The 17110-nt window shown below is 46.6% G+C and overlaps 1 protein-coding gene across 2 annotated transcripts in view; it reads right to left on the bottom strand.

The window, feature by feature from the left end:
- The window catches only part of ADGRV1 (adhesion G protein-coupled receptor V1), a 2479945-nt gene that overhangs the window by 2264885 nt on the left and 197950 nt on the right, over positions 1–17110 (bottom strand). For both annotated transcript variants that reach the window (XM_069627623.1, XM_069627624.1), the window contains exon 5: positions 11988–12092. In XM_069627623.1, the coding sequence (XP_069483724.1) occupies positions 11988–12092 (105 nt within the window). The remainder of the gene's footprint in view (positions 1–11987; positions 12093–17110) is intronic.

Genomic DNA, 17110 nt, shown 5'->3' with positions numbered 1-17110 from the left:
ACCCTACCAAAAACCAATAGGAACTAGAAACCAAGCGGCCTCACAACCCATCCATGCATACAACAAAGAGCTGGTAAAACAAAGGAAATTAGGCCGACAACTAAAAAGGAAGGCAAGGAAATCAAAAACAGAACAAGACTGGGCAAATTGGAAATGTGAAATAAAAAGATATACAACCTGGCGAAAACAATCTAAAGCAACACAATACCAGTTGGACGCAGAAGAAATGATGAGAAAATTAACAACCAATAAATCCAGCGACTTCTGGTCCCTAATCAAAGAGAGCAATTGTTCACCCAACCTAGCACCGACAAACGCAGTCTCAGAAGAAAAATGGATGGAGTACCTATCGAGTGAGTTTGGCAAACCCCAGATATCGGTAGAGCCTCTGGAAACAACAAAAAACACAACATGGGTGATGACATCGAACGCAGAAGACATTGAAGCAAAAATAAGAAATCTCAAAACATCTAGAGCACCAGGTCCCGATGGACTAACAAACATAATGCTAAAGCAATTCCCGAAGGAATGGTCAGTACTAATTGGAAAGATATTTAACATTTGTGAACAAACCCACGATCTACAAAAAGGGCAGCCGGGAGGACCCTGTGAACTATAGACCAATTGCGTTGCTAGATATCCTAGGAAAGATCTTTTCCTCTCTCATCTTGGACCATCTGAGGATATGGGAAAAATCGGCAGAGTGCAAAGACATCTTGCAAACGGGCTTCCAGAAAAATGGAACAATAGCAATTAACATCTTGATAATAAAATCTTTAAAGCAAAAGTCAAAGAAGGGGCGTCAAAAATCTACTTAGCGTTTGTAGATCTGTCAAAAGCATTCGATAAAGTGGATAGAAACATGCTATGGAAAAAATTGGAAGCCTGGAAATGCCCCAGATCAGTGCTCAACCCACTAATCGCGCTCCACTCAAACACAACAGTTAGAGTAAAGCTAAATCAACAGGGAACCTTATCAGAAGAAATACAAGTTAAAAGGGGTGTAAAACAGGGTTGCCCGCTGGCACCCGCACTCTTTATCGACTTTTTGGGGGACCTGCAGTACTCAGAAAACAAGATCAGAACGTTTCCACCAAAATTAGGAAAAACTACAATTCCGCGCCTTCTATACGCAGACGTCGTGATTCTGATCGATCAGACTAAAGTGGGTCTGCAGCGGAAATTGACAAACCTGACAAAATACTTAGAGGAAAATCACTTGGAGATAAACAAAAACAAAACAAAAATCATGACCCTGGAGAAACAACGGAAAAGAACTACAACGGAGTCATGGTTCTTAGACGACATAAAAATTGAAAAAGTAAACAACATCAGATACCTGGGATTTGAATTAGACAACACACCAACAGATAAAGCAATGCAAGAAGCACTCTGGGACAAAGCGAAGAGACTGACAGCGCAATTGAGAACATTGGATAAGAAATTTGGTAAATTTACGCTAACCCCGGCAATACATTTCTATAAAAATGAAATTGGTGCCCTCGCTGACATGTGGAACGGAAGCATCACTCTGTATCTCGGAGAACATCTGGAACAAAATAGAAGGCATGGTTTGGAGAACCGTTCTGGGGCTTCCCAAATCAACCGCAATAACGGCTATCAGAAGGGAGCGTGGGTTAATATCCCTGGCCTCGATAGTCGACGTCAGCGCAATGAGATGATTCAGAAAAATCATCCTTGCCGACTCCCTGCCAATCTACGCATTGATTAAAGAAGAACTTGAAAATGGAAACTGCATCTTATTCAAGAAGTGGGCAGAACTTAGAAAGGAAAGGTTGTCTGAAATACTGTGCACGGAAACAGACCTAAAAGAAAATCCAGATAAAATCAAACGGAAACTCGAAGAAAGGGATTGGATTAAAACAATAGAGGCAGCAACTGAAAATAAATTATTACAACATCTCCCACCCACGTTCAACAAACCAAAGGTACCAATGAAATACGTGAGCAAATTCCCGGACAAGAAAAAAAAATATTTGTTTATGAAAGCAAGACTAAATTTATTACAAACAAAACAAATACTCGCTATTCGAAACATGGAGGAAAACCAAGTATGTCGACTATGCAAAATCTCAAGCACTGTAGAAACGATTAGACATTTAATTCTAAACTGTCCCTGCACGAAACAAAATAGAACCACCTAACTATCACCGCTGATCACGAATCATTGGATGATTCAAGAAGAAACTTTGTGGAACAGACTCATCGCCGGCGAAGCCACTCGGTGGACAATGGCCATGACAAATCTACTCGAAATGGCTTTCAAACAGATAAACGAGGCCCAGCCCACTGAACCTACTGCAGCAGAGTAAGGCAAGTGGGCCTATAGTCAGACGACCTCGGAAGTCTCCTACAAGCACTCTAACAAGTCGGATCTGTGGAAAGCCATTCTCGATGAAACCATTTTCGATGAAACCAAGAGAAACAAACTGCAGGACAAAACTGTGTCACACTCTTTGACAAAATTACAGTTTTTTTTCCCTGAATATAAGTCAAATAAATAAATTTAAAAAAAATACATGATAACTGTCGGGATTTCTGCATTCCGCATTCCTGGGCACTCACCAAGTAACAGTGGTCCTTCCCGAACTGAAAGCCACAATAAGACACTTTCACAAGGATTTCTGGATTTCATCAAGTGCATCAACGAACGCTTTGCTGCCCGGTGCACCATCCCAAATCTAGCGCGCCCCTCATGCCATTCGGGGAGTCTCCCTATATACTAACCTTCCCATTTTGTTATTTTATCTTTCTGTTTTGTGACAGTTAATCAAACCTTCCAGAAACGCTACTATCCTCCTAAGGGTAAGTCGATCCTTGCATGTCAAATCCTTGATGTTAAAAGCAGCAGACAGGGTCTCATAGGGTTAACTGTACCTTTCTGGTTCTTTCATAGGCACGCATCCTAAGTCCTAGACACCGCAGAGACAGGTATATATGGCACATTGAGGATGTTTTGTAATCGGTTCAACAACATTTGTGTTAACCTGTTCTTGTCCTTCCTTTGCAGCACTGGTGTCGCGGTGCGTGTGTTCCTCGCTCTTTTATGTAATCAACACCTCTGTCTGTCAATACATTCAAACAGCAGACGGGTATATTGCAAAGAAGAGTTCCCTCAGGTCGAGGAGGCCAGATTCCGGATACATCCTCGGGTTACAAGTGGATATCCAGAGTCCAGGCTGACAAATGGATATCAGGAGTGGTTCGTCTCCTTGTCTTGGGCGCTTGACTCGAGGTCTTCTAACCAACACCCTGGCCTGTTCGGTGATGAGTAACACATTTTAGGTTTTCTTTGCTCCAGCATAGTTTAACATCTTTGCAGATGTTTTTGTTTTATAGCCAAAATGGAGGGGTTATTGGGCACCACTGTATTTCTTTTTTTCTCTCTTCAGTCAGTTGAGCAAAATTAATAATTAGATTAGCAGTTATTTGGTCCTGTCGCCAGATATCTCCCCGTTTGAACTGTGGGGTGGTACAAAATAATGACAGATATATGACTGGCTTGGTTGTCCCGGTCGGCTAGAAGGACCACGTGGTATCCCACTGTTGGTTATTCCTTATTCTCTACTTTGAAATACATATTCCTGTTCCTTAAAGATACTCCAAGACTTTGTATGGATTCAATTGTGATTGTCTTTATTAGTCAAGACTACCTTGTATTAGGCCTGTTGCAATAATTGCTTTTTGTCCAATGCATTTCGGTCTTTTTATTACCTTCTTCAGGGACTGCTACAAAGAGATGCATGAATAAAATAACTAAGTACTAAAGTAAAATAAAAACATATATTTCAAATCATCTGTTATAATTTTGACAAAATACAATATTTTCACAGGAATCACCATTCTCAATAGTACCTGTGTGTGCAATTTTCCTTAACTTCATGGCCTTTTTCTTATATTCTTTGTTTTGGAATGTAAATCCAAAAGTGATTTTTGTCCACTCTGAATAGCTACCCTTGGAATCTGTGTAGAAGTTAAACAAACATACATTCTGGTTTTGATCTATAATACTATTGTTGTATTTATATATTCAGAAATCTATTAGTTGACACTTGGCTTGGCTCCTACATTTTTTCTGGTGTTATATATGCTCCTCTTTTGTTGTTTTGCATAACCTGTGTGTCAACAACATATGGGGTTCTGAGTTCTGTTGTTTAATATATAATTAACGTGTGTTTATGTATGAAGAATACATATGTGTATAATGTCTTTACAATTCTCAATCAACATGGAGTTAACATGTTTTTTTATTAAGTGTTTGATTCATGGACCTGTACTTTTTTTTGCTTCCTGGTTTTCTCTATGCATACCAGTTTAGTTCTGAGCATCGCAATGGTGTATTCTAATGCAGGGATCTACAATTTCCAAACAACATTAGTTAACGGCAGCAAATGGCAGAAATAAGAGCTTTTGTTTGATAGGTCTCTGTGTCCTAGCCGAAAGAGTTGTGGTTCAAAATAACAGTACCTACATACAAGTTTACATTGCTAAATACACCCCTCGCCCCCGATTTTCTATGTCACTTTGAGAAGTAAGCACACAACATTTTCACAACTGTCATGGCTCAACATACATCCACACTTGTCTAACTTACACCCCCTTTTTCAAATATTTCCATCTTTGTTCCCTACATTGAACATGAATGAAGAATTAATGTAGCAATTTAATATGCACACTGTACCGCTACGTCTGTACAATAGAGGGGGCGATCAAGAAAAAAATACAACCAGTGAAATTTGAAAAATTTCAAAGTGAAACCAGTCAATCATCACAACAGTTTTTCAAATGTGTGCTCCTTTTTAAACCTTTTGGACACAGCTGTTCCCAATTTCCTGATCATGTATCCCTCATGCCTGCAGTATAGATCCTCTGTCTCCATCTTTAGGATCTCAGTTTTCAATGGGCTGACACCATATGAAGATACATTAAAATATACAACTAAAATGGATATCATGCGCTTGTGTTTTTGGAGTCTGATATTCAATATTCAAATGATTTCCTGCACAGATGTGACATGGTATTAATCAGCAAGAATAAAGGTTTCCAGATGTTGGGCCTCATCACGACTTAGGCAGTAATGCGGCGGATTATCCGCCGGACGTAATTAGCGCTAACGTCAAGGCACCCGGTGGATAATCTGCCAGATCACGAGTTATCGTGCACACGCCCCAGTCCATGGCATTAGCGCGAATAGCGCAAACCTTTAAATCTGGCACACCGTGCGCTACCGCTTTTAGCGCGCGGGAAACGCGTCACCACAGGAACGGGAAATAAAGCGGCAGCCATCTTGGAAATCACAATCCGTCGGATATCACAGCCCCTGGAAGCCATCCACACGATCCAAGCCCAAAACATGTCTCAGGAGCGCACTAGGGGCAAGTCTGCCCTGGACAGGGTGAGAAAGCCCAAATTCAGTGACCAGGAGCTAATATGGTGAACCATCAGCCAAAGGGTCAGTGCTGTGGGGCGCGTGCCCCGGGATGGAGAGGATTGCCGCAAGCGCCTGAACGACCTGCGTGTGTGAGTCCGTGGCATCCTGTCACAGCACAGGAGTGCAAGTAGGGCCACTGGAGGAGGCCCACCCCCACGCCCACCTGAACTCACAACTTGGGATGAGAAAATGACAGCCCTGATAGATGTTGGCACCATCGAGGGCATTGCAGGTGAGTTCCATTCCCAAATACATGCAGCTGAAAGTACCACACATGCAGACCCTGAGTGAATGAATGCGAAGACATGTGTCTGAGGTACTGCATACACCCATAAGTGAGGTCTACATCCATAGAACGGTAGTGCTCCCTAGACGACCCTGTACGTGCAGTGCATGAATGACAGGGGCAGGGGATAGACTTCCATAGCCATAGGACAGCTACGTAGAGTTGGAGTGTGCATGAATACACCCCCAAAACCCAGAACGCAGTGCACCCCAACCACGCATGCAATCTTGTCACTCCGACATTCCCACGCAGTGTACCTCCATACACATTCACAACAAGCACCACATGGCGACTGAACAGAATGCAAGTAGAATGCGTGATTGTTACTGTCTTCAATCACACTTGTTGGCATGACCTGCATCACACAAATATATGTAGCATTGAACTCAAACCACATCCTATGTACCCCACAGGCACACGTCGATCCCAGCGGGACGAAGATGATGGGGAGGAGGCCACACCAACACAGCGCCCACGGCAGCGCGCCTCCACCAGCACCAGCACCCCACAAAGAGGCTGCACTGAAGGGAGACAAACCAGGCCAACACCCACTTCATCCCAACGCAGCCCCATGAGACAGCAGCCGCAGCCACATGGCCGCAGGGAGGCGACCACCAGCTCGCCCCAAGCCACCAGTCACAGCCCCGATGCTGAGGGAGAGAGGTCTGCATCGGAGCCCAACGTGGGAGCAACACCTCCACGTGGCCATCATGCCATAGGACAACATTCTCCCGGAAGCAGTGAGGCTGAAGGGATGATCACACCCCAGGGAAACCCAAGGCCAGGCACACAGCATGCAGGAAGTTGACATGTGCCTGTGCGTCGTGTCCACACACCGCAGCCAGACGTGGACACGCCATCATATGGGAGCCCAGAAGACCGGCACTCTGAGCCAGGCAGCCCAGTCCAGGCTGGCGCCATGTCGCCATGCAGGCCCCCCCCGACAGCACACAAGTCGCAAGCCACCACGTGACACACCAGGGGAGCCCTTCGTCACTGGGGCAGCAGTGATGGCCGACTCGACATCATTGAGGCCAAACAGGCCAGGGTGGAATCGATGGCCAAGGTGCAGAGCCGGCATTGCATCAATAAGGCATGGGTGCAAGTACATAGCTTGGGACAATGCGCGTACACGCCGAGTTGTTGAACAATGTACCGCTGCCCTGACAGGCTTCGGCCAACGAGGGAGGGAGTTGACGGAGGAAGTCTCAGCACTTGCTGAACAGACACGGGAGGGAAACAACCTCATGCAACAGCACATGATGGCCACCTCTTCAGTCCCTTCGACATCGACCACACCCATGGAGGGTTCCCTAGAGCCATCTCCTAGGCGCCGATCTATGTGCCACCTAAGGGCATGCACACCAGAGGGGCGCGGAAAAGGGAAGCACCCGCGACCATCCTAGTGGTGCATGGCATCGTTGTTGGTGCCCTGATGAGACACATGTGCCTATCTGCACAGTTGGGGGTAGTTTACTGGGGGGAGAGGGGTTAGTGTGCTGGGTGTTTACTGGGGGAGGGGGGTTAGTGTGCTGGGTGTTTACTGGGGGGAGGGGGGTTAGTGTGCTGGGTGTTTCCTGGGGTTAGGGGGGTTAGTGTGCTGGGTGTTCACTGGTGGGAGGTGGGTTAGTGTCCTGGGTGTTTACTGGGGATAGGGGGGTTAGTGTGCTGGGTGTTCACTGGTGGGAGGGGGGTTAGTGTACTGGGTGTTCACTGGTGGGAGGGGGGTTTGTTGGATGGTAAATAAATCACGTTCGAAAATTTACAATGCATGGACAGTAGAGATTGTTACAAATGCAATTCAATGTTGAAATGACATATTTCCAATTTACCCATTACTCATTTCTAAAAGAATCCATCAATCAATCCCTGTCCGACCAACCTCCCCTCCCTCAGCCCAATCCTCTGTGCATGTGCAACACCTTCTGGCACTTCATTGCCCTCACTCCCATCCTCAGGTGGCTGCACATGAGCATCAGGGGGCAGTGTCACATTTCTGCGACAACAGATGTTGTGCAGCATGGCACATGTCAGTACAATTTTTCCAACTTTTTCTGGTGCATACATCAATGCCCCTCCCCTGCGGTCGAGGCACCGGAAGCGTGCCTTCAGCAGTCCAAATGCCCTCTCCACGCAGATCCGTGAACGGGCATGGGCAAGGTTGTATGCCCGCTCCGCCGCCGTGTGTGGGTGACACACAGGGGTCATGAGCCACGTGTACTGGGGATATCCAGAATCACCTGCAGGGGACAGAAAGCCGGTATGGGGACAAGGTAAGTCCAGTGGGTGTACACAGCTCAGTAATCAGTGTCATTTTGCCATTTTTAGCATTTGGCCTATAACATTGTGGAGTGTGTTGTCCTACGGGCACGATTGAATCAATGGGGCACTCTCCACTTGGTACGCCTAGGTTTCTATATGTAACAGTACTCATTCACTTGTCGCAGGATAAGGGGGCCCTTCCATCTATTTCTGCATGACAGAAGTGGCTGCCTCATGTGTCATTGCAAATCCATTTGGCTAATGTTGGATTTGCTGGTCGTCACTATTCTGTACTGTTCTCCATGAATTTCCCTGGCCATTTGGGGGACAGTGTTCGTGGGATGTGCATTGTCATTACTCGGCCTACTTATGTGTGGTGCATTTGTGGATGTGCCAGCTTATGGTTTGGAATTCCATTACTGTAGGGTGGGCAGGGTGGGATTTCTGTACTGTGTCAGTGTTGGGAGCCATGGTGCCACTCACACAGGATGCTTAATTGTGGTGGGGCTTCCATATGTCACTGTGCTGCCACATGTCTTACATCCTGCATGGGTGTGTTCTGCTGTGTTGGACATGTCCAAGGTCTATCGTGCAAGGTGCTTGAATGTGAATGCTGCAGTAATGCTGCTGCCTATTGGGAATAATGGATTCTGTGACAGGCACCATCTGTTGTGGATTGACATGCTTTATGGTATACATTTGTACTCACCCAGTAGCCATGTGCAGGGTACTGTTGCGCAGGACCATGGAGCCGTGGGTGGATCCTGGGTAGCGGGCACAGCAGTGGCTGAAGGTGAGGTCAGGGCCACATATCATCTGCACGTTGAGGGAATGGCATTGTTTCCGGTTTCTGTAGGCAGCCTCATGTGCCTGGGGGGGTACGAATGCCCCGTGTCTGCAGTCCAGGGCTGATATTACATTCGGGACTTGGGCAATGGCATAGAATTGACACTTCAGCTGGTGCACCTGTGCCTGTGTGGCTGGCAATGCAATGTGTTCGTTCACATGATTCAACAGTGCATCAAGCACCTGTCCCAGCATGCCACTGAATGTGGACTGGGCCATTCCATGCATCACGGCAACGGTATGTTGGTACCTGCCAGTCCCAAGAAATTGAAGCACAGACACGAGCTTCACTAGGGGAGGTACTGCCGTGCTGGTGGCTATGCGGCTGCCAATGTCACCCTGGATTGTGTCCAGCAACTGGGTGATGGTTGCCCTGTCCAGCCGATATTCTGTCACCAACTGACCATCAGTCAGGGCCCAGGGTGTTGGCCTGAGCCTGGGGATGGCTGGCCGCCTTGCTGGTGCTGCTCTCCTCCTCCTTCTCCTCATCCCCACTGCCCCCTGCACTCCCACGGTCCTGGCCTGGTTGGCTGGCCTCTGTAGCTCCAGGCGCAGCAAGTAGAAGTCAACATCAAGGCTCCCGGCTCCAAATGGCAGCATGGTGTTGGGTAGGGTGTGTTGTGCATGGGTGGCTCCTTTGTAGGCCTCTGATTTGCAGTGGGTCCACCTGGGTCCTTATTGCTGTCTCCTCCCTGCTCCTGCTGGTGTTATGGTGTTGGGGAGGGTGTGTTGTGCATGGGTGGCTCCTTTGTAGGCCTCTTATTTGCAGTGGTTCCACCTGGGCCCTTATTGCTGTCTCCTCCCTGCTCCTGCTGGTGTAATGGTGTTGGGAAGGGTGTGTTGTGCATGGGTGGCTCCTTTGTAGGCCTCTGATTTGCAGTGGTTCCACCTGGGCCCTTATTGCTGTGGCCTGTGTTCTGTTACCTCCAGCTTTTTGCTGGAGGTATTTTTCGGTGGATTGTCCGCTGCTTTTCTGGCGCTAATAGCACCTACGCCGGACTCGTGATTGCTGATGTTTTAGCGCGATTGGTTCCTGGCGCTGTTATCGCCGGCGCTTGTACAGCCGGCTGTACTTGCGCCGGCTGTAATGGAGCCGGCGGTATTTGGACTCGTAATCCGACGGACCCTTAAAATCGGTGCTAATAGCGTTACCGCCGATTTTAAGGGTTACCGCCGAAGTCGTGATGAGGCCCATTGTGCCTGAAACAAAGAAAATTGGAAAGTACAATTGTTTTACTACAAATGCTACAACTTTGAAATCTTTGTTGATATCAGTAATGGTAGATTGGATTGGATCTTAAGGAAATATGGTCGACTGGTATATCTAAGCCAGATAGGGCACATAGGATAAGTGTTCCCTTTCAGGTTATTGCAAGTAAACAATTACAATTGTCCAGTCAGACTCATCTGGTCAACCTGATATTTAACGTTAAGGTGTAGACAATTCCCCCACAAAACTCTACATTTATCATGTACTAACAGTCATCCATGACCAACCAGGAAAGTCAACAGCTAACCGTAGTTCATCAATGAAAATGAACATGGGGAAGTCACTTGGAATCCTTCAATGGCAAAGGTACGAATCTACATAAGAGTAAGGCATCATTTGTACACAATGATTAATATCGAACAAACGTCATAAAAATGTGACCAGACACACTCCCTCAGCTCGTTACCCAACCTGTGAACACTGACGGTTTCCATCTTCATGAACATCTTCGGAAGCATTTGACTTCACCCCTGAGGCCAGGCGACTTGTCATGTGCCCAGACATACCTACTTAGCCTATCAGTCAACTGTAGAACACCTGTAGTTTCCTGTCTCCTGGTCCTGCTGAGGAAGAGCCAGAGCAGCAATTCATTCCAAACCATAATCCCAGCAACCGCTCCGACACTCCCGCTCAGCCCATCAGCCAAGCGTAGAACACCAGCAGTTCCCTGCATCCTGGCCCTGCTCGAGAAACCCCAGGGCAGCATTCCACTCCTTCCCTGAGGCATGGTGGCTATCCTCATGAACAGCATGCTCTAGGAGCCTGTCAGCCAAAAAAAGGACACCTCCAGCTTTCTCGTGTTCCCATTCTTTTCATCAAGCATCCAAAGGCAACGGTAGTCAAAGATAAAGGCAACTCCTGCATGGCCATGGAAGCACCAGAACATCTTCTCCTTCCAACCCATGTAATCCATCTCAATGTGCATCACGCCTCACTCGTCTCCTCAAATCACATCACTCACAGACGCACAATCACAAACAGCTGACAATCACTCAATACGTATGCTCTCCCACATGAAATGTCGTTCACCTCTGCCAATGGACTTGACAGCTAATGCTGCCACACACGTTAAGCTCCACAGCACACCGGCCAACTGGTGCATCATAAATGAAGTCTAGCAAGTCACCTTACTCCTCTTTCAGGAAGTTACCCTTGAACACACTGGAAGAAGATGTCATTAGCCTGGCATCCACCTGCGACCCCACAACAGACATGAACGCCCTACTCAACTCTCAAACCCACGGGACCACACCCTAACAGAATCTTTGAACATGGTGATTCAAGCATTACCATTGGCTGACACATCCCAACCAGGGTTCTAATTAATTTTGGTATGGAAGTGCAAGCATGCATAGCAGGAGAGCTTGCTGTATAAATGTTATAATTGACTAGTAAGGTTTTTTACATGAAGATTTTGAATTTGATATCAGAATGTTGTCTTTGTCTCACAGCTCTCAAGGCAAAACTTTGAAAAGGCTCTACTTCCAAGCCTACCTCAGGCTTTACTGTCCCTCTCAAGCTACTGTACATTCACAAGAATAATGTTACCAAAATCATAAGGGTGGCAGAAGAGCCGTTGCACACTCTGCCCCCTCTTTAATGGGTAGCAAATGTGGAGCAGTGTTGTTATGAAGAGCGAGGCATTCTTATTCCGCACACTTTATTGAGAGGTAGTCCACCAAAATACAATTTCCAGTCACTTCTTATTGACAATTTACTATGTCAGTGTTGTATACATAGTTTGTTAACGCAGTATAGTATAATGTTAAGAAGCACACAAGGACATCCCTTCAGAAACAAGGCCATGACAGGAGGTGCACAGCTGCAGGAAACACATTTGTGGACGTGTAGCACTGATCCGTGGAACTCACCTCAAACATCACAGTCACAGAGCCGTAGGTTCCCTTCTCCCGAATTAAAGTGAGAGGCACTGACTGGTTCCGGGCCCTGGCCTCCGTCACAGTGATGGAGGAAGACTAATGGAGAGAAAGAAAGCAACCAGTCATTAATCCAGCAAAGAAACCACTGAATTCTGACACGCAACTACTACGTTACTCCGGGAAGCAAATGGGGCCATGGATGTTGCTATGTTCCGTGGCCTCACTTAGTTCAAGTGATGGCGCATGAAACAAGCTAACAAGTTATTTGAAAGGTGTAAGCAAAGAACCTCGATCACTGGGTATCAGTACTCAGTACTCATTATTTTATTCTCATCTGACTATAGTCTATTAAATACAGTTCTTGCACTTTACAGCACCACTGACTGAACACACTGCTTTCTGTAATGTCACCCTACACACTTGAAGACATGCAACTGCCTGTGTCTGTTTTATGACAGTCGCACCCGTAATTATGTTTTATCATTTTCCTTTCCTTTGAAAAAATACAGTAACCCAAGCATTCCCCCTCCCACACTCAAGCCCCACCCACCGCCTTCCGGGGTTGGTTAAGCACGTGGCTTGTGCCCAGTGTGTTGGCGAATGAAGTACACTAATCATCTTTGATATAATTACTAGTTTCATCACAACCAAGTGGTCGTGCAGAGTTCCTCAAATGCAGAAACAGCTCTATTCTTACAACGAGGCTTTCAACCTTTAAGAAACAATGCAAACTGTGGCTAGCAAAGAATGCAGCAGGAAGGAGAAATGGAAGGTAATAGAGGACACTGTGGCATCTAAACATGTAGAAGAATGTCAAACTCTTGAAACATCACGGAGTTGGAATACATCTCCACCAATTATTTAAGAAACATGGTAACATTGAACCAGATCTTCTGATTCTCTTACATTGGCATACACACCATTGCCCATATCCGCAGCCTCAAGCCCAGGGCCCGCATCTCTCCTGCCCTAAAAAATCTTCAATGGCTCCCGGTTGCTGCACGAATCAAAGTCAAATCCCTCTGCATCATCCATAAAGCTGTCTGGGGCCAGGGACCATGCTATCTGCAACTTTCTCTTACTAAATACTCCCCCTCTAGAGATTTACGCTCCTCTGGTACCAACTCTCTGTGTGTCAAACGCTTCGCTAAACAGAGGGCCATTGGCTGATCTCTTTCCTCAGCTGGTTCCCTGTTATGGAACAGCCTCCCCCTTTCTCCTGACCCAGATCTCTTCAAATTCTGTAAGCTCCTCAATACCTTTTTTTTCCATCTTCTCCTTCCCTTCTTCCCTCCTCTGCTAATCCCACAGTTGCTGAGATTGGTGACCAGGGCCCTTATGTGTCCTTGGGGCCCTGGCCTCCCACACCCAATCGCCCTCAGCCTCTGCCCGCCCACAGCACTTGGTTTTGCCCATGCCACTGTAGGCCTGTACTTACCTACAGCTGAACGCTCCCTAGCACTTCCTACACTGGATACTTACATCCTCTGCTCACTCATAAGCACGAGAACTCCAGCACATACCCCTCAATCCCTCTTTCCCTCTCTTCTCTCTGCACTTGCACACTCTGAATGCTCTCAAGGCCTATTAAATCGTCTTTATCCTCTAGTGTATTAATTGTTTTCAATCCCATGTTCCCTCCCTGTTGCCCTGTGGGCACTTTGAGACACAAGTTACTTGTTGTATAAGCACCTAACAAAGGCACAATAAATAAATAAAATAAATCATGTAAACAGATTCAATGGCTACTAAAGGACCTGGCCAATGGCATAACATATGCACCTTACGCATGACTATACAGTGCGCCACACTACAGTGTGCTGGAGCTGCGGACAGCGAGACACGTTCATCAGGAAAATCATCTCTCAGATCAACAGAGCCTCTGCAAAGACCAATGGGAGGTGTGTTCCCATAAAGAAAGAACACACAATGGGCTACTCTTAAGGAGACCAGATTTAAAAAGTAAAAAACCGGGACAGGGCAACTAACATAAAAGTAGGACTAGTGCTTGAAAGTGACTGTCAAGGCAATACACTTCAGTAGCGGTTGGAGGCGAAGGAGGTGTTATTGGTGGAATAAACAGATATTATAATTGATTTATCACAAACTACCACTATCTTTAAATCTGTGTGAGATTGTGCATTCCTGCCTCCAGCTATAAAGACCTACTATCAAAAACCGGGACCACTGCGTTTTCTAGTGGAAAGATAATCTTGAGAAAGGGAGACAGAGCACCCATTCCGGGACAGTCCCGCCAAAACCAGGACATCTGGTCACCCTAGCTACTCTGTGGGTGGGGCGGGGGTAGGAGGGGTAGAGGGGACGAGTCTCCAACGCTGACTGCTCTCTAACTTCACCCCCTTGCAGGAGATCTAGGTGGTTAATGTGTTGCGTCCCTGAAGGAGGAGCGCAGCCGCTGGAATATTTTTATAATAGGACATTAGCTGTCTGGCATGTCTTTGCATTAGTGCAATATTATTTGTATGTCTTTGTGACGGTGTAAAGCTAATGTTTTTCTTTTTTAAAGCAAGTGAAAAAAGAAAACGGTTGTAAAACGGGAAAAGGAGATTTAAAAACGGCAAAAGGAGAGCATAGGGTGTTGGCTACCGATGGAAAGACGTGAAAACAGCTACAGCTGCTGATGGACATGCCTGATTTGTTTGTGGCCTATATGCAAATCATGGACACCCTCCAGAGAAATGCTGCAGCACACTGCAAACCCCCACAGGAATGCTGTGGCGCACCACAAAACCCTCAGGAATGCTGTGGCACACCAAAAAACCCTCAGGAATGCTGTGGTGCACCGCAGACCCCAAAAGGAATGGTGCAGCAGCCTTTTCACTATTCTGCCCCACCTCGGATCACCCCTTTTTAGTGTTGGCTATTAGGTGGTGCTAAAGCAGCATTTATAACGCAAAACCATTGAATTAGAGCAGAGCTACTAGAGAGATGACATGTGAGGAGGGACACACAGCTTGTGGGTGTTATTTGGGTATTTACCCAACCATGGACTGCCCACGGCCATGCTAATCCCTATGGCCATTCCCACCCACTAACTGTCCCTCCTGCCGATATCACATCCTCCTGGGATCCCTTCGAGTTAGGTCTATCATCAAGTAACAGCAAACTTTGGCATGGTGTTATTTCCAAGCAGTCAGCTAAGACTTAAGGACTTAATTGCAGTTGGAAATGCGCTACTGTTGTAATAAAAATGCCTTAACCAGGTGTACCTTCAACTGCTTGTCTTATATCTATTATTGCTCTGATTGCCGGTTAAAAACAAGCATTGACAAAGCCAAAAGTTTGATTTGTGCATAGGTATTAGAAAGGCATTTGCCATGAACTGCTATCATGCAACACCATTTCCCAGTTGTTGCCATTTTATGGCCCGGTAGTACCATTATGGCAAAGGCCTTTCCCATGCCTAAACAAAAGCCAAAACCGTTTGCCAAAGCTTCTTGTTCATATGGATAACATGGCAGCATAAACATAGGGAAAGTGCCCTGTTTAAGTTGGGAACACACATTTTCAGAGCAAATGTTCATGCCAGACACCTGTGGGCTGGGTTGTGCTGCCTGTAAAATAGCTCAGTGGGTTTAGCGCTCATTGATGTAATTTGTGGGTGACCTGTGGGTTGCAGGTTCGAAACCCGGCAAGGCCAATTCATTCTTTCATACTTCTGAGGTCGATGAATGAGTACAAACTTCTGTTGGGTGATATGCAAATATGCACTTTTTGGAAAGTGCTATATGAAAAATACATCATTATCATATCACTTCACACTACTTGAAAACACCAAAATAAGGCATGAAAATCGCAAAAATCTTCCACAAAGGATTAAGGAATATTCTAGCTAGGTGTACGTTTCCCTCCACTCACCGCTTTTCCATTTGGTAGTGGAAAGGAGAGGAGAGCCACCTGCCTCTTTAGAGAAGGAGCAGCTTGAAAGAGATGGTACTTTTCACCCTCTTACATCCTCGCTCTTCTTTCCCCTCTCTACCTAAGCCTCTTCTATTTGCATTATTATTTACCGTTTTTCCTTTCCATTCTTTTGACTCCTTTCACCGTCTGTCCATTGCTCCCTTTCTTCCTTCATTACTTTCTCCTTTGCTTGCCTTCAGCCGAACTCTATTTCCCTCGTTTAGCCCATACCCGTCTCATTCTTAAGGGCTCTCCCCTTTTCTTCCCCCCCCCAGTCGTTTACTCCCCAATTATTTTCGTGTTTAAATAAAAATCCTTTTCCTATTTGGCTCCCTTCTATCACCTCCTGCCCTCCTTCCTGACATCCTTCCTTCTTCCAATGCTCGTCTTTGACCGCACCCTCTTCCCATGTTACACCCCCATACCTAGGGAAACAGAGATGATAGTCAGACCGGTCCCAATCTGCAGCACACAATGGCAGCAGCACACCTCCTGGATAGGTGGCAGGACTAGAGCAGGAGATGCAGGCCACCCCCAATGGAGACCGCCACCACAGACATCAGCCTGAGGTGCGGCCTCAGCAGCAGTCTAATCCAGACCCAGCATGCCAGTGGGCCTCAAAGTCAACGTTCCAGACTCTGAGGAAGTGGCCATCTTGGAGCACGAGTCTGCTAAGATTGACCTTCCGGTGCTACTCCAGAGTAGGCCTTCTTGTCCTTTTTCTCCCTCCAGCACCGCTCTCTTGGTCTCTATACTCCAGAGACACACCTACTTTGACTTGAATGTCACCACCAAAATCCTAGGAAAAGCTCAGTATTCCTTCTTGTCCCTCTACTCCCACACACCGCATCCTCTTGTCCTTAGTATCCGGGGTGTACACCTACTTTGGGACCCAACTGACAGTTTTGTTTTTCCCCCTTCAAGGTACATTTCAGAGTCCACTGGGATGAAAAGGTGGTGACAGCAGGGCAAGAGCAGATGGCCTCGCCAAGAGTTTCTGGTATCAGCGATATCCATGGGAGGTAGATAAGGACGGTGAAATGCGTGATGATGTGAGGGGGATGTGAGTTGGTGATGTGGGTAGCGATGTGCATGGGATGCAGATAAGGACAGTGATAGGCGTGATGGTGTGAGAGGTGATGTGAGTTGGTGATGTGGGTAGCGATGAGCATGGGATGCAGATGAGGATGGTG

Source organism: Ambystoma mexicanum, chromosome 6p (genome assembly GCF_040938575.1).
Source record: "Ambystoma mexicanum isolate Mex_15411 chromosome 6p, UKY_AmexF1_1, whole genome shotgun sequence".
NCBI classification, from domain to species: domain Eukaryota; kingdom Metazoa; phylum Chordata; class Amphibia; order Caudata; family Ambystomatidae; genus Ambystoma; species Ambystoma mexicanum.
This window is presented reverse-complemented; position numbering and strand designations above follow the sequence as displayed.